General features: G+C 51.1%; 2 protein-coding genes across 2 annotated transcripts in view; one reads left to right on the forward strand and one right to left on the reverse strand.

The window, feature by feature from the left end:
• WNT3 (Wnt family member 3) overlaps positions 1–5033 on the reverse strand; it is a 42772-nt gene extending 37739 nt beyond the window's left edge. Inside the window, exon 1 of the mRNA XM_027711914.2 lies at positions 4926–5033. Coding sequence (XP_027567715.1) covers positions 4926–5005 — 80 coding nt within the window. The 5' untranslated portion in view covers positions 5006–5033. The remainder of the gene's footprint in view (positions 1–4925) is intronic.
• Positions 5034–16353: 11320 nt separating this feature from the next.
• The window catches only part of WNT9B (Wnt family member 9B), a 30765-nt gene continuing 27299 nt past the window's right edge, over positions 16354–19819 (forward strand). Inside the window, exon 1 of the mRNA XM_027711943.2 lies at positions 16354–16454. The gene's annotated coding sequence lies outside the window, so the exon portion shown is untranslated. The remainder of the gene's footprint in view (positions 16455–19819) is intronic.

Consider the following 19819-nt stretch of genomic DNA (forward strand, 5'->3'; position numbering starts at 1 on the left):
TGGAGCTGGGACACTCCAGAAGACAGGAGTGGTTAGATTTGGAGGGAACAATTCTCTGACATTCAAGGGAATGTGAAATTTCTGATTGCTCTGGAGCTCCAGTGGCATTTTGAAGCTGTTGCTGAACTCAGGGCTCCCCTGCGCTGCCCTGTGCCGTGGCAGGGGTGGAATGGGATCATCTTCAAGTCCCTTCCAACCCAGATCATTCAGGGATTCTATGCAGGGGAGAGAGAAAGCCAACAAGAGATGCCACCTGGCCCTGGGAAGGCCTGGGGTGTGCTGGGGTTCCCGAGGCTGTGCACCCTTGGAATCTCTCCCCTGGCAGTGGGCAGGGCAGGTGAATCTGCTGCTCAGGACAGGGAGTGAATCTGAACTCCAGCTTGAGAACCTCTTGCTTTCATGGCACGGCCTAACCCTCCTATGCAGGTAGTGACATGCATTCCCACTGGCCAGGCCTGGCTGTGGAAAATGCTGAAGGAAACCTTTAAACCCCCAAAACCCTTTCGAAGCAAGGGGACAGCTGAAGGACACCAGGTACAGTCAACTCAGACTGCAGCTACTGATGGTTCTCACATATGGGTTTTTCCTTATGAGGAAGCTGCTCTGGGACTAGTGGGAACATGTCTTTTAAGTTTCTCTCTGCCTCTTTCTCAGGGCCCAAGGCCACTGAGATCCTCAGGCAGCTGCCAGAGCCTCCAGTTCCCCCCCAAAACATTCCTGAGGGACAGAAATAAAATGCAACAACTTAGGAAGGACAAAGCCATTCTTGCAGTTGCCGAGTCACCTGCTGAGAGACAGGGGAGTGCTGGATGGGGAGATGCACCCTGCCACAGCTATGGGCAGTGACCCAGGAATGCCAAGTCCTGAGGAATGATGACAGGAGTGGGGCTCAATCTTCTGCTCCCTGTTTACAGCGGTGACTCCAAACCTTTCTCCTCTCTCCAGGCTGGGGACACAGCAGGGGTTTTCAAGACTTTTTAGGGAATGATGTCCATGGAAGAGGAGAGCATTTGGTGTTCCTTCTCAATGCATGGGTGGAGCTGTCTCTCTGATTGTCCTCCTCAGCCCCTGAACGTGCATCAACAACCTGGGAGCAATTTCGGGTTGTTTCCTGGGCCACAATGTCTCTGTTGGCCTGCACTGACACAGCTCTGCCCATGGGCTGCATTTCCAGCTAAATTCCCCCAGCAAAGCTCTGGGCCCACCCATCAGTCTGCCCATACCCTGCATTGACCTGTCTTTCACACCTTCACACCCCCCAGCCCCAGTGACTCAGACATGTCCTGCCTTCCCTTGTGTCATCAGGGGCTTTGGGATTAAACAAATGACTGCAGGTGTGATTGGTGTCACCACATCCCTCCTGTTGGTCCCTACAGAGGCTCTTGGCATGACCCATGACTGCTGCCTGTGGGTATGGGGTGCCAGCCATGGCCCTGCTACCCCCTTTGCCTCCACTGCTGAGGGTCAGGATGAGCAGCAGTCCTGGTCTCCACGGCCTCTCCACATCTCCCCATCTCTTCCTTCTCCGCCTCTCTTTCAGCAGCAGTAACCCAGACAGCCCAAGAGTTGGATATGCATCTGAGGGAGCTTTGTTGGCCTCAGCCCCTCCTGTCAGCACTCCCACAAGCAGCGTTTCACTGACCTTTTCCCATCTGTACCCCATTTGTTCCTTTGCTCTGCTCTAATAGGATGGGAGCATGTGAAGAAGGGTTGGACCTGTGTCAAAATACCTCCCCCGCTCACTGAAGGTTATATCCAGTCTGTGCCACCCCTGGACCTCACTCAGTGCTGGTTGGAGTGGGACAGGGAGATGTCAGGGGATTGCCAACAACCAGGCTGTCTGAAACCCCCCTGTTGTCTCTGCAGCCTCACTGTCCTGCTGCCACCAGTGAGCTTGGACACTGAGCTCTGGATTTGCACCACAAACCCCTTCCCTTTGCGTGTCATCTCTCCACACTGTGCCCTGTGCCCAGAGCTGGTGGGGTGACCCCTCTGCTCTGCTCAAAGAGCTTCACCACAGAGGCCAAGGTAGAACCCACCTCTGATGTGATGGTGAGGAGCTGCAGGGCTGCAGTTGGGTTTTCCTCCCTCCGGACAATGTGACCAGATGGTCACATGCTTCCCCAGCCCCTCAATAAAATTACAACTCCACAAACCCCCAGCAGGTTCATCCCTTTGCCTTTCCCCCTCCACCACACTGTCACCGAGGCCATCCTTGCTGGCCATTGTCTGGAGCAGCTGGATTGTTCCAGCCACCCCCAAACCCATTTCCAAAGTGCTGAGACCCTGGTCTTACTGCCCCTCTTTTCCTGGGGCACATCCAGACACTTCTTCATCCCCACAGGAATAAACAGTTTTCCTGCTTATGTCCCACAGCAGAAATTATCTGTTTTGATTTTGCTGTGAAAATATTCCCCATGCAGCAGGAAAACCCCCAGCAAGGTTGTCCCAGCAGGACTGAGCACTGTCTGTCAGCATCCCTGGGGTCCTGCCAGGTGAACAGTCCTCCTGGAGGTGTCATATTTAGTTGGGCTGGGTTTAGCTGAGGGTGAGGAAGCCCAGGGGATGGATGCCCAGTTCTGCCTGGCCTGGTGGGATGCAGAAGCCCAGCACAGGGGACTGGGCTGATGCTGTGCCCCATCTGTGCTTCCCTCCCCCTACTCTGGGGCATGTTGAACCCTGCAGTTGAGGCTCATCCCCCAAAGTCTGCTCTGTGCTGCCTAAAGATCAGAGGTTCAGGAAGACAACTGGAAGAGGATATTTTTTAAGAGTGTATACCACAGCATGTAGAGGTCACTGCATAGCCCTCAGCTGCCCAGAGCAGGCATCGAGAGCCTTCAGTGGGACTGAAGGAGACATTTCATCCCTGTGAAAACTGTGGGAAGCTTTGTCTCTGCAGCCAGGGAGCCCTGGCCCAGATATTTCTGCCTCCTGCTCCCTCAGCCTCCACAAAACCTCTAAAACCCCCCAGCATTTTCAACCTCAGCCCTACATGGGGCACCTCACCACATCCCTCCGGCACAGCAGAGACTCTCTGGACCTTTGATGTTGCCCGAATCTCTAAAAAATACGCAAAGCCCGGATCTGTTGCCTGAAATTCCGAGGAGAGCACGTTCACTGCCCTGCCTTCCGTGGCTGCTGCCGTGCCCCTGGTGCCTGTGTCTGACATCTCTGTATTGTTCGTTTGGGGTGAACTCCCGGGGGTTTGGAGGAGGTGAGGGCTTGGGGCAGACACCTGTCTGCAGCCTTTTCCCCTGAAAACAGGGACAGACATTGGCTCACAGGGACATTTTTGCTTCACAGGTTAAACCCAACCCTTTTCTTCAAGAAGGTTTTGCTTGGAGAATCAAAACCCTCCTTGATTCGGGCTTTAAATCCCGATTTGTATCAAAGCCTGGGGCAGGCGAGGAGCTGGTGACACCCTGGGAGAGCTGATGGCACAGCAAGGTCTCAGTGCCCTGTGCAGCTCCTGCCCTCAGATCCAGCCCTGCCGTCCTGACCTGTTCCACCTCCGCGGTGCCGACACGCGGGTCCCCGGAGGAAGGAGACAAGGGATGTGAGGGATGTGAGGAATCAAAGTGCTGCTCTCTGTGATCCAGGAGCCTCCCCTGCCCCAGGCTGAGGTCCTGAAGTTCGGCAGCCACGCTCAGGGCAAGGAAATCATTTAATTCTTCAGGAAAACCTGCTGTGATTTAGCCATTTCATGAACCTGCGGAGCCTTTAAACGCTTCCTGAGCGGGGACTTCTCATTGTGTTCTCAGTCCTTCTCCACTGGAACGGCACATTTTCATTCCCAAGCCCACAGTAATAAATGGATTACTATAAAAAAATGCACCTTTTTCCCTTCTGATTCCTAAATATCCCCAGCCATGGCAGCCCATTCCCAAGTTCATTCCCACCTACTTCTTGCCATCTCCATGTTGGCACTGAAGGGATCGAATTCTGTCATAAAAAGAGAGACTTTTCTGGAAAGGCGAAAATAACCCAAGAATCTCAGTAGCACCAAATTCCACCATCTCCCTCTTTGCCCTATGGATCCTCAGGCTCACAGCCCCTACCTACAGACAGAAACTCCGTGAGAGATATTCCAAGGAGAAATCCAACATAAAGGGAAAAATGAACCGAAATGTTCTGTTATGCAACTCGCTGTCTGCTGGGTTTAGACGACCTGAAACGTTTGATTCGATATTTTTTGTTCTAAAGTGCTTCCAATTGCATTTTGTTCATGCATTTATTTCTATGGTGTTCTATTTATTTTTAAAATAAGTAACTCAGGTTACTTATCAGCCCCATTCTAAGATATAACCAATTCTTTTAAAAATTATTATTGCCGTTGGTGCAAGGAAATTAGTGCCATTTCCATAATTAAAATGAACAAAATCCATCTTTGAGGAATTTTACTAAGGAATATTTTCTCAGGTGCCATTTGTGTTCTGGGCTTATTTGCTAGACTAAATTCACATGACAGAATACAACAAAAGAAGAGAAAGAAGTCCAAAAAATGCAGCAGCCAAAAAGAAAATAGAATTAATTTTTTTTTAAAGGCTCAATCGCAGTTTAATAGAAAGGAGGAAAATCCCTGTGACAGAGTCATGAGAGAGATGAAATTCCCATTGCTCAGGGAAATAAAACCTCATCCTTCCCCATCTCAACCAAAAGCCTTTCACTCCAGTGCCGAAAATGGAGAAATTAAGAGTGGTGGGGAAGGCTCCATTTGTGCAAAGGGAAACCCTTTCAAAATAACCCCCAAACTTTTCATTCATTTCATTAATTGCAGGTGAAATTATGCTCAGAATCAACCGGCTCAGCAGGGCAAGGGGTGAAAGGGAACCTGCGTCCACACAGCCCCCATGGCTAATAATTAATTAATTCATTAATCAATCATAGCAAGAGGGAAGGGCGGCGGGGGGAGGAAGAAATCTTACCACCAAATTGGGTACCCGGCTAAGACCTTTGTGCCATTGAAGAGAAAAGACAGAATTAGTCCAAGCAGGTGGTAATCCATCAGTCCAGGCTGGTGCAGGGGGAAAATCTCGGCGAAGTTTTCAGCAAAACATGAAGTGCCAGAATGAAGGATCCCCCTCCTTGCAGGAAAAAAAAAAAAAAGGATCAAAAGAAGAGTTAAGCCAAGTCCAAGTCCCTGGTGGTGCGGGGTGACTTTCTGGCTTGTCAGAAACACACCTCTCCAAGCCTTTCCCCCGTAGATCATCCAAAAGCGTCTATTAAAAAGTGCAGGGCTCGGGGATGTCAGCAGGCGGCCAATCAGGGCCCAAGGTGAGGGATGAGTCTCAGCCCAGGGCTGTCAATCACCTCCTCCCCCTCCACCCCACAACTTTGTTCCGAGCCCTGGCTGCCACACAAACCCTCTGTGCACCAGGCTTTACTGGGGCACTCACATTTGGGGGGTTATTTTGTATTTTAATTTTTTTCAAATTTTTTTTTCCCCCCAATTTTGCTCAGAGCCCGGGATGCTCAGCCCCTGCTCACCAGGACTCTGCAAGGTAAGGGTGAGGGGTGGCCGTGGTGAAGGGTTGAGGGGTGGCTGTGACCGACCTCATTGAGCTGGGGGTGAGACACACGACTTGTTCTCCAGATGGAGAGAGGGGAGCACCAACCCCTGCTAACGGAGGCACCCGGGGCACAACAACCCTCTGGATGCCTTGGTGTGGGCACAACTGGTTCTAAAGTTGAAATGAAACCCGCAGTGCCCAGATTTTCAGCGGGTGGGTGGGATGGGTGGAGGGGGGAAGCACTGTCAGACTGGGTTTCTACTGGGAAAAAATGCCATGTCATGGTGAGAGGGGAGCAGGGAGGTGGGAGTGTGTCCCATGAATGGATTTCTTGTGAAGGGCATCTCTGGATGCAGAAGGATGAAAATATTATCAAACCCCCACACGTGGAAGTATTAAAAAAATCATAATCAGTTTTATGGTTTGCAAATGGAGCCAACAAAGCTTTTCCTTAAAAATCCTTGCTATTGGATAGAGAGCCTGCTTTTACAGGGGCTGTTGTGTCAGAGCAGGGGATGACTCGACAGAATGGGACAAAGAAAGGGGAGAAACCAAAACAGTTGCCTTTGCTCCTAAAACATGCTCAGCACCCACAGCTCTGTTGCTGCCCTGGGGCTGATGGTGTCACCACCTGGACTTCAGGTGCTTTAGGAGCAGACAATAAATCAACTTATTTCAGAACCATGCCTGTAACAGAGGTTCAAGGTGCTCTCAGACAGCTCAGTCATCTCATGGGTTTGAAAGCTGTCGACCTTCTCCTTATATTGAGGCTCCGGGCACAACAGATGTCCTGGTGTTTAATAACACAGAGACACAGGTTGCCCGGAGAAGCTGTGGCTGCCCCTGGATCCTGGGAAGTGTCCAAGGCCAGGTTGGACGGAGTTTGGAGCAGCCTGGGCTGGTGGAAGGTGTCCCTGCCCATGGCAGGGGGTGGGACTGGATGGGCTTTAAGGTCCCTTCCAACCCAAACCATTCCATGATCCTATGATGCACCTGCCTCTTGCTTCTGTCTTCCTTGATTCCCAGTTTTTATTGACTTTTGTGTGTTTGGACACTCAGTTAATGCAGAGCTGCTCTCGTAAGTGATAATTGTTTTCTTGGCCATCACACACCCAAGAGCAGCTGATCACACCTTCCCTCTTCCCCAGTTCCTGGACTGGGAGAACAAGATTCTCCAGGTTTCATGCAGTGGGTTTTCCAGCTGTTTATGACCCATCCTAGACGTTAAATATGGCTTGTTCTCTTATGGGATTTCAAATCCCAAAGGATGTGTTGGGTGTCTGTCCTGGCAAATCTTTTACTGACACCCAGATGTTTTATTGAACAAAATCATCTGGGTCTAAGGAAGCAACGATTGTCAAATGAGCATTTGAAGACATGGATTTAATCTGTTTCACTAAATTAAACACTGCCTGGAAATATTCCCAGATCTTGAACTCTTGAACTGTTGCCTGTGTTTTTAACCATGGAGATGGACCCTGGAATGGGCCTGACCTGGCCAAACTACACAGCCCTGCAGAAATTTTAGTCACAGTTTGAGGTTGGTGCAGAACAAGAACTATTCCAAATAGACCCTCAAGGTGTGACCCACCTCTTCTGGAGGTTAAGGAAGTTTAGCAGGATGGATGAAGGTGGTTCTGTGCCCTTGTCTGTCTCATTCCAGTCCCAGGGAATGGTCATTTTTCACTCACTGGTTAAAGAATGCCGTGGAGTGTGTGAAATGCCACAAAACACCTCTAAGCCTGTCCAGAAAAGCAGAACTGAAAGTGCTCCCCAGGTTTGTACCTCTGCTGATGGGTGTTTTGAAGCTTCACAAACAGAATAAGGATTAATAGTACTGTGACAGAATTTCTGACATTGAAATGTCAAACTCTCAGAGAGGCAACAAAGAGAGACTGAAGTGAGTTGTCTCAGGTGACACTGCAGGTGACTGAGAGCCCACGGAAGGGGACAAAAAAACTCAGACACTGCAGGAATCCATATGGGGAAAACTTTTGAAATCTGAATTGAATGGTTGGTTGGAGGTCTTGGTGGAGCTGGCAGTAGTGGATTAATGGTTGGACTCGATGATCTTAAAGGTCTTTTCCAACCTTAATAATTCTTTGATTCTCTGGTGGCTGAGACATTCCTGTCCATCACACTCTGGGGAATACAAAGTGCTCTTTATCCATCTCTCCAGTGCAGAATTTGTAAGCCAAGCCCAAACCAAGCTCCATAATGGCTCCTCTGCAGGAAATCAAGTGGGAAAACAACCCGAGACCAAACCCAGAGACTTTATGTGTTGTTGTGAGATGGGCAGAGGTCTCAGTGCTGCCCTGGGAAGGGCTGGGTTCCAACAGCAGCAGAGATGTGAAAGCTCCCACCCACCCCCTGTACCTGCCCAGCATCACTGACGTGGCCACACACAGGTCCTGAAAGATGAAGTGTGTTGGTAGAGGTTTGATCCCAAGCAGCTGAAGTGGCAGGAAAGGTCTCCATGGCCTTTGGCTCTGATGAAGTTTCTCGAGTTGCCGGAACTCCTCGGAACGTCTCCCTCCCATTGCTCTCTTTGTCTGCTCTGAACGTGTTTGTCCCACCATCACCAGCAATTCATGTTCTCCCACCTTTGGTGAAGACACTGTGTTTCAAGCATGTCTGCAGTTGCTTTGGCTTGGAAATGCTGTGAGTAGAAGGTCCTTACTGTCCCTGACCAGTGACTCTTGGTTCCAAGTTTCTCCCACTGAAATGAGCAGAAAAATGAGTGGAAAAACAATGTCAGGGTTCAGTTGTGTCTTTGGTTGCACCAGCCCTGATCCCCAAAGCCTTGGAATGGCAGGCCTGGCTCCCCAGGGAGCAGGACCTGTCTCACAGGGATGAAGACAACATTGTTTGTGAAAGGAACAGACTCACTTTGAGTCTTCTCTGCTGCAAAATGAAAATCTGATGCGGACATGCTAAAATTATCCTGGGGGTATTTCATGCCAGCCTGAACAAATATTTATAAGTTCCACAGCAAACATTAATTTTAAATGTAATTTCTAAGAGCAAATGACAGTTACCCCAAAGAGTACAATTTCAAAATTTCACTCATAGACCCCTCCTTGTGCTGCTGACTGACAGGTTTATTAACTGAGGGTCTCTTCAATCACATCGCTCTGTCTAGTTTGGCAGTATTGACTCTTATAGACCAGCTTCAGTATGCCCAGAAATGAAAGAAATTGAGGAAGTCAGAGGTTTGGCTGCTCGAGAAAAGTCCTGTTGCCTTTACAATGTCAGTATAAAGGTCCCTCTGTATTGTGGGACATTGTGGTCCTGCAAACGTGGTCGCTGGAGGTGCTGAGGAACCCAAAGGGATCCTTTGGTTTATTCCAACAACACTCCAGCAAAGGAGCATTGTAACCACACTGGAAATGTGCCTCTTCTTCCCCCTGGGCTCTAACTTTTGCAACTTCTACTTCTTTTAGCTTTTCTTCCTTTCTCCGTCGGAATCTCCCATCAGGAAGAAACCAAGTGCCTGGGGAGGGTGATGGGACCATGGACCTTCCTGGATTTGTTCTCAGCATGGATTGCAGTGCACTGAGCCACTGATGAGTGTGGGACACCAGGAGCTCAGACCTCTCCTGGGGGAGTCACTCCATGGTCAGTGTGATGTGGGGAGGACAACTCAAACCTCACTGCCAAGGGCAAGAGATGGATGGTCTGGGATGACCTGATGGTGCAGGGTGGTTTAGTTGGGTGCTAGAGGTTGAACTTTACACCTGGGCACTTCTGAGCATGGCCAGAAACAGGAACTGAGAAGGTGGATCTCTTGGACATGGTCTTTTCAGGGGTTTCAAGTACTAGAATCAGCTGGGTTTGTTGAAGACCTAAATTTTGGTCTTACTATCTAAAGTGGAGGTAAAACAGGACATTAGTGCTTTGATGGCTGTAGCCATCAATTCTAAAGTAAATAATTATATAAAAGTATGTAAAGAGCTGAAGAAATCCTTCCTCAAAGCATAAATGAGATGTTTGAATTCCTTCCATCTTAAACTACCAAAATCTTGTGTGTTTCTGAGGGCTCTGTTTGCTGTTAACATCAACATTTCCCTCTAAACTTACCTGTTCCTCAGCTTTCTTGGCCAAATCTCTTTCCCAGGTCCTTTGTGTCCCCCCTGGATCTAACAGGCAGTTCTCCTCTGCTGTTTCTGGTTCTTCACACCTTAGCTGATGTTCCCTGGGTTCACCCAGGTGGTCATTACCTGGAAAGAGCCATCCTGTGTTAACACCTGAGCAGAGCAGTTTAAAGAAGGGCCTGGTGGATATTCCTCACTTTGGGCTTTGGACAGAAACATTGCTGTGTATTTCCATGGACCTTCTCCATGTGCTTTACCACCAGTGATCTGACTTTTCCAATGGAATTGGGGTATTATTTCTTCTAACAGCACCTTGGTAACTTCCCTTGCTTTGTTGGGGTGGCAGGGAAAAGCTTCATGCCATCCAGAAAACGTGCCAACTAAAACTCCCTTGTTGAGGTAACTCAGGAAAACCTATTTGCCAGTAATGTCCAGGACAGTTCCCTCTTCTTGTATCCCCCAAAGGAGATCTTTTGTAGGACTGGGGATTGTTTTGCAAACATATTTTACACTTACTGACCACACTTTCGATGATTCCTGTCATTTTTGCACTAATTACTTGATGCTGCAAGTTCTCTATAATAATTTCTGCTCCCCAAAGTGTTTCTCTGTGTTTATCCTCTGCTCCTTGTCTCATCAGTGCTCGGGGTACTGTGACTTGTCCTCCTGCCTTTACCCACCATCCTGCAGAATTCAGGGGACCTTTCAAAATTTCAGGCCTTGGTATTCTGGGGTTACATTTGGAAGGGCCACCCATTTTGATGGAGCAACTCTGAGGATGCTTTTTCTCTGCCCCCAACGTTGCCTGGACTGGCTGCGCCCACCCCGTGTCCCTGTTGGGAGCCTCATCCCCATCTTTGCTCCAGCAGAGCTTTAATGCCAGTTCCAGGGAATCTCAGAGCCTCTCATTTTAAAACACTGGCAGAGTAACCTGCTGTAGTACCTGTTTTCAGATCCAAACTCAAGAAATAAGGGTTTTGTTCTCAACTTTGCCAATGACTCCTCATGCAGTTTTGCTGTCTCAGGTTCCTTATCTGCCCCTGAATTTCTGACTTGTAAACCTGTGGAAATCCCTGTTTCTGTGTGTATCCTGTCAGCTCCTTCAGGAGGGAGCTGTCTCACCCTCTGGGCAGCCCTGAGCCAGAACACCAAGGGACAGTCATGAATCACAGGCTTCATAAATACTGAGCAGATGAACATATGAGCAGAACTGGAATCCCAGTTTTTGTGTTTGAAGGATACAAGAAGGATAAATGGTGATGCCTGTGGTTTAGTTGTTTTATTCACATCTATCCTGCTCTGTGGCCAGGGGATCACAGGAAACAGTGAAGTGGAAATGCTGAGTCCTGGCTCCCCCACCATTGCCAGTGAGCCAGAAATCCTCTAAGGAACTTCATCTCGGTGCCACCGACCTGGAGCTCTTACAGACTGTGAGGAAAAACATCTTTCTTTCACTGTCATCTACTTAAATTCCTTCAGCACTTCAAACTCTGTTAGATTTTCACATCTTTCCTCTATCTTGCCACTGAAAAGGAATCACCTAATGAAGCCCTAACTCATGGGTTTTAGTGACTATGGCAACTTGGAGCAGTGAAACCCAGGGCAAAGTCCAGTAAATACAAGGCCATTATTATGTTTGACTGGCAGAGCTTTGCCTCAAATAGTGCTGGCCCACGTTGCACCGTGTGGGGACACTGCTGCAGCAAGGGGCTGACACAGGGGCAGCACTTGGGAGGCAGCTTTAAAGTCTTCTCTGTTCCCCTTCTGTTCTTATACCCACATCATCCCCACTCCAAGTCACCCCTGCTCTCTCCTCAAGTTAAGGTACAGTAGGACACTTGTCCCATCAGCCTGCAGCTTTTAGCGGGAAAAATATCTCCAGATGACACTTAGGGTTCTGTTCAGTCTTCACCTCAGCACCTTTGGGCAGGATAATACCTGTGGACAAGGTCCCAGAAGACTGTCTTGCACAATGATGTGATTTTTGACCCCATTTGGAAGCAGTAGGTGAGGATCCAGGAGAGGGGGGAGCAGGAAGGCTGAGGATGTGCAGCTGCCACCCCGTGTGCCCAAGGTCTGCACGTGGGTGAATGTGAGGGAGCAGAGGTGGCTCAGGGTGGATGAGGATGTGCCATGGGAATATAAAGCCTGGATGGTGGGTCCCAGAAATCTTTTGGGAACAGGCCCATTACACAAAGTGCTGGAAAGTCGGTGAATGTTGTCTCTGGAACTAGAAGTGAAGGGCAGTTTTGAGGGCAGCCTCAGTCTATGGGAGAGGCTGAGCTGCCTCTCAGAGCTGCTGTAAATCTGAGTAATTGCATGAGCTGAGCATGAGAAGAAACTACGCCCCAGGTCTTGGATTGTTTGAAGGCAGCTCTGTCTACCTTGACATCTGGAGGAATGCATCCCAGGGATGGGGGAGGGATGGGGAGCAAAGGGAGCAGAGTCAGTCCTCCCCTTCCTTCTCTCCTTCCCCAGGACTCCAGTCTAGCACTATCCTGGAGGTGGGTAAAAAATGAGCCCAGCTATTTTTTGCTGCAGGCTATGACTTTCCACGATGTTGTAGCTGGAAATCCTGGGGCCCTCTGATGTTGGTGAGGGCCTGTGCTGCTGGAGGAAAAGGAGCTGCTGAATTTACATCAGTGTCGTGTCTCCTGGGCTGTGTGGTCAGGGGAGTGAACTGGAGCAGGCTGAGGATGGGAGACCTTCTCCTTGCTGAGCCCTTGTGCAGGCTACTGAGCCCACAGGTAATGCCCCTGCCTAGAATCACAGTCACAGAGCACCCTGAGCTGGAAAGGACCCCCAAGGACCATCCAGTCCAACCCCTGGCCCTGCACAGACACCCCAACAATCCCACCCTGTCCCTCAGAGCATTGGCCAAACCCTCCTGGAGCTCTGGCAGCCTTGGGGCCGTGCCCACTGCCCTGGGGAGCCTGGTCAGTGCCAACCACCCTCTGGGGGAAGAACCTTTTCCTGAGATCCAACCTGATCCTGCCCTGGCACAGCTCCAACTGTTCCCTGGGTCCTGTCACTGGTCACCAGTGAGAAGAGATTGGAGCCTCACTCCCCACACCCCAGAGCTACTCCCACCCCAGCCCTGCCCTGCCAGCAGGGAAGTGTAACAGTCCAGCACAGCCAACACAACACAGGAGGAGCTCTAAACCATATTTACTGCTTCTTTACCCAGCTCCAGGTCACAGCACTCCTTGGCAGTGGTGCTGCCAAGGTAGGGATGGATGAGACAGATCTCAGCCTCTCTTGCATCTTGAGTTGTTGCCTGCACTCAGAGTGGGTGTGGGATCTGTGCTGGATCTGGCACTGGCATGGCCAGGACTGGCTGTCCAAGGCCATGAGGCTCCACAGGTCCCCAGGAGCCCTCTCTGTGCCCAAACAGATGCAAGAGAGGCTCTGCTCAGCCCTGGGGCTGCAGGGCAGGGGTGCCAGGTCTGGAATGCCCCACACCCCTTCTGAGACAGCCCAACCCAGGGGATCAGGAAAGCATTTTCCCTTGATTACTCTGAGGATGTTGGGCTGGAGTGCAGGAAATTAAAGTACTGGGGAGGGATGAAGTGGAACAGGACAAACATCCCGATGGGAAGCTGGGCTGGGCTTTGCTGGGCTGGGGCTGAGTTTGGAGTGGGCTTTGCTGGGCTGGGGCTGAGCTTGGCTGGTGCAGGGGCTGAGAAAAGGCAGGGCAGCTGGCTGGAGGCAGGGCAGACAGGAGGGCTGGAGCGGTGCCTGCGGAGCAGCCTGGTGGGGATTCAATCCGGGAAGTTTTAATGACACAACAACAACAACAACAAAAGAGGAAAATGGGGAAAGGAAGAAAAGGCTCCTGCAGGGCTGGTTGCCACGGAGACCCCAAGGAAGTTTGAACCAGTCCTGCTCTTTTCACAGCCGCCTTTGAGCCAAGGAGGGAATTATGGCTGGCGATAAAAGGGGACATGTGGCCCTTTGCTCACAGGGAACGGCCTCTGCAGTTACGAGTCTTCAGCTCATTTTCCCCCCTTGTCCCCTCCTGCAACTATACATTCAGATCTCAGGGGAAAAAAAAGGGGGAAAAAAAATCTAGGACAAGTTGTGCTCCCTGTGCCCTGGAGACCATCCCCTCAGGGCAGGACCAGCCTCTTCCAGCCCATTATTCCCCCACAACTCACCACCCCCAGTTCCTCTGTAGTCATGGAATTGTTACTTGTTCAGAGCTGACAAACAGCTCACACCAACCCTGGCACCCAAACAGCCCCCACGATGAAGGGGGGTTGGACACCTCTTCCAGGGGAGCTGGAGACAGTTTTCCTGCCTGCCACAGCTCCTGGGTTTTTGGGAGGGATCTGGCTGACCAAGTGCCAGGAACTGAAATGAAAGGGATATATCCAGCCCTGTGCTGCCTCCTCTGATTCCTCCAGTGGCAGATGCATAACACAAGTCCCAAAGTTGTGTTGTACAGCTCAGATTGTGCTCTTGGGTCTCCCCCAGGGTGGGGTTGGAGCTGGGGACTTGCACTCCCAGTCCACAGTGTGATGTGCTGCCAAAGGTCCTGCTCGGGCCCCTTTGGTGCTGTACACACTAGATAAAAAGGCAAAGGGAAGGCAGAGGTGGCAGCAAGAGAAATGAGTCTCCTGCAGGGGTAGGACAGCACTGGGAGCAGAGCATAGCTCAGCTTGCAGCTCTCACCCCATGGCCAGGTGGGCTCACCTGCTTATCAGAGACCAATTCTCTTTTTTCATGTGTTGTTGGGGGTACTCAGGTCTTCTTGGATCTTTGGTGGTGAGCTCTGAAAGAGCAGGAATGGCTGGGACATGGGGTGGTGACCGAGGCTGGGCCCTGCTCACCCTCCCAACCTTTAGAACTTTGCTCCAGAGCCCCTTTCCCACTCCTGTGCTGAGGTGTTGGATTCTGTGACAGGGGTGAGGCAGACGGATAGAGGGAGAGCCCAGGCCAGGGTGCACAACCTGCTCTGGTTCTCACCCTCTGAGAGCAGAGCCAGGCCCTGAGTGGGGCTGGAGGGTCCAAGTGCCAGTTCAGACATGGGCCCTGCCTGCTCACCTGGAGCTCCTGGTGTCTGTCAGTGTCCCATTCCCAGGGAGAGCCTCCCTGCTCAGGAAGAACTGGCCTTCAAGGAAGGGAGGTTGATATCCTTGAATGAAGAGCAGCTGCATCAATGGACACCCACTCGGACAAGTGTTTGCAGGCAGGATTTTGCCTGTCTTTGCCAGATTTTCCTGTTCTGGGCAGCTCTGTCTCCTGTTCCCAATGCTGCTCCCTGGACACACATCCCATCCTCCTGCCACCCAACCAGGACTTTATTTGTCAGCTCCATGGTCCCGCTTTGCAGAGCAGCTGATAATTCCCAGGCTCTGTCACTCCTGCAGTGCCTTCCCTGCTGTCTGTAGACAAAAATAAAGGAACTTGCACCCCTCAGACTGTGTGAACATCATCTTTCCATCATGTAGCTTGATAAGTGGGCCACCCTTGGAGGTCTTACTGCTGGGGGAAGCTGGAGCTAAAAACATACCAGAGCTTCACTTTTGATCCCTGTAATTCCATTTCTGTTCCATAACAAGAAAAAAAAAACCCAGCTGGAACATCCCCCAGTCAGTGTGGTCTTCTCTGTACTCACCCCACAGTGTTCCCCACCCCTCAGAGAGGCTGAGGGCTCCCCAGGTGGGGGTTCCTCAGGTGAGGGTTCCTCAGGTGTGGGCTCCTCAGGTGGGGGTTCCTCAGGTGTGGGCTCCTCAGGTGGTGGTTCCTCAGGTGTGGGCTCCTCAGGTGGGGGTTCCTCAGGTGTGGGCTCCTCAGGTGGGGGTTCCTCAGGTGTGGGCTCCTCAGGTGGGAGTTCCTCAGGCCCTCCTTGGCCACTGCTCTGGCTTAAATTTCTCTGTCACTGTGTCATCACAACCACATGTTCCCCTCATGGAGTTACCCTCCCAGTTATCCTGGTGTCCTGTTTGTGGGGTAAGTGGTGACAGCTGTAAAAATAACCTTTTTTGGGGAGCAATCTCTGTTTACATCAGTGCCACCTTTATCTGTTGCTCCTTTTGATTTATCACGTTTTTGATGGAAAGTGAACACGGAAACCAGCAGGTTGTCTGTGTATTGGAGCAGGATCACTGTCTCTGTGATCACAAGGGTGAATGTTTGTGAATCAGAACTGGCATGTGCAGCACCTTTTGTCTTGCTCACACTTTTGCAACCAGTGGCTGATTCTCAATTACTGGCGTTTCTCAAAAAACATCCTTTTTTTTTCCAGGAAAACTGTCCTAAAACGCAGTGCAGGTGATGCAGAACCTGCTGCCGACCTGCAGGGCACCTGCCTCCCTGCCGTGCTTCCCGTGGGCTGGGGGATAAGCACGAGAGGATGGAGAGCTCGGAGTGTGGGACACAGTGCCATCCAGCGGAGTGCCACGTGGATCACGGAATCACACACGGTTTGGTTGGAAGGGACCTTGAAGCCCATCCAGTCCCACTCCCTGCCCTGGGCAGGGACACCTTCCACCAGCCCAGGTTGCTCCAAGCCCTGTCCAACCTGGCCTTGGACACTTCCAGGGATCCAGGGGCAGCCACAGCTTCTCTGGGCAACCTGTGCCACGTCCATTTGTGGTGTGGGTGGAAGCTCTGGGTCACTGGTGCTTTCCTGGTCCCACCACAGCCAAACCTGGGCTGTTCAGCAAAGCACAGGTAGAGATTCTATCCCTGCAAACACCTTCCCAGGGCCTGGCAGTGCCCATCACTGACTGGGGTGTCCCAGCTGTGAAGATGTAGGAGGACAACTATTCCAGAAGAACCATCCACAGAGGGCTAGCCCATTGCATCCCATCTCCCTCAGCTGTCTGAGATGGAACTGCTCCAGGTGATGGGGAGGGAGCAAAATCCAAGTTACCAGTCACTTCTGTGGTCGTGTTACTGAGGAGTGATGGGAGGTGTCCCCACAGCCTTCACACCTCACCTCAGGAGCTCAGGGCAAGAAAAGGGCTCCAAGAGCAGCAGGGTGAGCCCACGGGGCAGGGGAAAATAGCGAATACCTTTCCCAAGTGTTTGGAAAGGATTTTTTTTCCCTGGCAAAGCCCCTCCGTGAGCGATCCTTGGGGGCACAGTACCACCTGCTGGCAACGCGGCGGCAGCGAAGGGAGGGATGGACACGGGGAAACCCAGCCCTGGCAGCTTGGTTTTATCCAGGATCAGAGCAGGACTCACGTCTGCTCTTAATTCAGCCCAGTTTTGTATGTTTAGGTTGCAAATTTAGACCTCAAAGTCGAGCCATCCCTGCGAGGGGGAGATTTCCCCTCGGACAGTCCGAGTTGCTAATTCAGGCTGTGATGTTTTTCCCTCTGCAGAAGGAAGGAATGTAAATCCCCCAAGAGAGCCCAGCTTGCCAAATCTGCATGGAGGGTTTATATTGGTAGATTTTAATCACTTTTTCCTTGGTTTTTTTTTACTAAGCTGTAGCTTAAATATTAATGTTTTTAACCCCTGCCTTCTTCTTCATCGAAGTGTGCATTATACACTTCCTCCCTTCCCTCTCAGCCCAAATTTATTTCTGTTCTGTTCTTTTTTATTCCTCTCAGCACAGTGTTTTGCCTCTAAGTCTCCCAGGCTCTCCCCCACTCCAATTTATTTGCTGAAGAAATAGCAGATGATCGATTTGAGACTGTTAGTAGTTCATTCCTGCTCTCAGAACCCTCAAGTCTGGCATCCACATCCACTTTGTTTCCCCTTAATCACTTCCTTGCTCCTGTGGGTGGCTGTTTGTCCTCTCAGAGCAGTGTCTGCAGTGTGCAGCTCATGGCAAAAGGGAGCTCAGAGCACTCAGCACTGGCCCACACACTGTGGCCAGGAAACTGTGGCTTAAAGCAAACCCAGAGGATTCAAAACACAACTCCCCAAAGTATTTGTGGGTTCAAAAATGATCCAGGACTCGGTCCCGCTCTTGGGATGCTGGTTGAGGATGGGTAAGGGGCAGGACAGTCCCTGCTTGGCTGCACTCCCTGGATTTTGTTTTCCTAGGCCTGACTCATCCATCAGAACGCCCCTGACTGATGAGCTGTGTGTTCAGTGCCTTGGGAATAACAATTTGTTCACACTGGCCAGACCATCAGCACCTGGGAGAAAGCACAGCTGGGAGAAAGGACAATGTGGGCTGGAACTCCACACTGTGGGTGAGGCTCAGCTCACCCAAGCTCAGCTGGGAGCTCGGCTGGCAGTGCAGGGCTCAGGCTGAGCAGGGGCTCACACCCAGCCCCTGCTGTGGCTGCAGGTTCTCGGGAAGCTCCCTGAGGTGGTGGGAGCTCAGGGAACAGCACTGACAGAAGGAGAGGCTGCTCTCCACGTCTCTTCTGCCTCTGCCAAGGGCTGTGTGTCCATCCATCCATCCATGCATCCATCTATCCCTCCCTCCCTCCCTCCCACCTGGGATGGGCTCAGGGCCCACAGAGCTCTCCATGGATCAGATCGCTGAGGATGCAGAACTGTGCAGAACAGGGTGTAACACAGTGCTCAGGGCTGATGCTGGGAGCAGAGGGGGGATGAAGAAAGGAAGGGGAGCAGCAGTGGGCTCTCAGACAGGCTCAGTTTGTCAGCGGTCCTTGATTCCCCAGAACCCAGCAGCTCTACATGGACTGACTATTAATTGTGATCAACAGTCCTTTTCCATCCATCCAAGAGACCTCTTTGGAAGCCTCTCTGAGCTGTTGGCCCTTTCCTAGGACCTCAGCAAGACTGACATGGCACGACCAGGATGGGTGATCTCCCCTCTGTTCTCCTGTTTCCTCCAGGGTGCAAGGACTATCTTGACCCTGCTCTTCAGTCCTGTCTTGAGCAATCACAGGATGGTTTGGGTTGGAAGGGACCTTTGAGGGCCAACCTATTCCAACCCCTCTTCCATGGGCAGGGACACCTTCCACTAGCCCAGGTTGCTCCAAGCCCCATCCAACCTGGCCTTGGACACTTCCAGGGCTGGGGCAGCCACAGCTTCTCTGAGCAACCTGTGCCAGGGCCTCAGCACCCTTGTACTAAAAAAATTTTTCCATATATATAATCTGAATCTACCCTCTTTTAGTGTAAAACCATTACCCTAGTCAGACCACAACAGGTCCTACTAATACACAGCTCTGCAGACTCTGCTGACCCCTCATTTTGGCTCTTCATTATAGAATCACAGAATGGTTTGGGTTGGAAGGAGACCATGAAGAACATCTAATCCCAACTCCCTTTCTGTGGGCAGGGACACCTGCTCATGCTCCATGTCAGACCTCAGCCCCACCACCCCCCTGGGTGGCCCAACACACCATTGATGTGGACAAGCAGCACCAACACGGCTCACCTCAAACTGCCCTGAAAACATCTGATTGCTCCACCTCCACCACCCAGCTCCCTGCACAGACATGGACCTTCCACTAGCAAAGGAAGTAGGAAATCCAGGATTCCAGTTTATATCAGGTCCAGACTGGATTTAGGTTGGAAAATGTCCTGCAGTGTGGTGAAGGTGGGGATGCTCCCAGTGCAGTTCACAGCACCCCTCCCACAGCTCCTCTTTGTGGTGAGAGGCAGACCCCGAGGAACATGGATTTCAAGCATACAAGTTACCCTTCAGGTCCTCTGGAGTCTCCTGATGCTTCTACTTCATCCCTGTCCACCCCACTCGAGGGTCCCCGGGGCCATTGGGCCCCTCAGCAGTGTGCCCTGCCCTGGACAAGCTCTGCCCATGGGACAAGTGGGTACATGAGGCTACTTCCCACCCCCACTGGTGACTGTGGATCCCAATGCTGGACCTGTTGCCTCTCCAGACAAAACTACAGTGGGAAATCCCCACCAGGTACTTGGATGTCAGGGAGCAATGGGCATTTCCAGAGGAGTTTCATCGTGTTCCCTCCTGCCTTTCATCTTTCCAAGCTTTGCGTGCTTCTAATCCATGACACGTCCCTTGCTTTCATTTTCGCCATCTTTGTAATTTGATTTTTCTTTTGATCTCTTTCACAATTTCCCCAATTTTCTGTTTAGATTTTGAAATTTGGCTCCCTCCCAGCAGCAACTCCGTGCAAAAGCAGATTCCTTGGGAAAATCACAGGAACAGAATGTGCACGTAACGACTCTTCTCCTGAAAAAATTTCCCAGACACCAAGAATTTGCAGCTTAGGGACTTCCCCAGCCCAAGGCGGTGTTGATGGTTTTAGTAATAGTGTTTTTTTTTTCTTCCATAAATCTACGTGGTTTCTCCTT

This window comes from Pipra filicauda, unplaced genomic scaffold (assembly GCF_003945595.2).
Source record: "Pipra filicauda isolate LSUMZ 115617 unplaced genomic scaffold, ASM394559v2 scaffold336_size1087642_pilon, whole genome shotgun sequence".
Lineage (NCBI taxonomy): Eukaryota > Metazoa > Chordata > Aves > Passeriformes > Pipridae > Pipra > Pipra filicauda.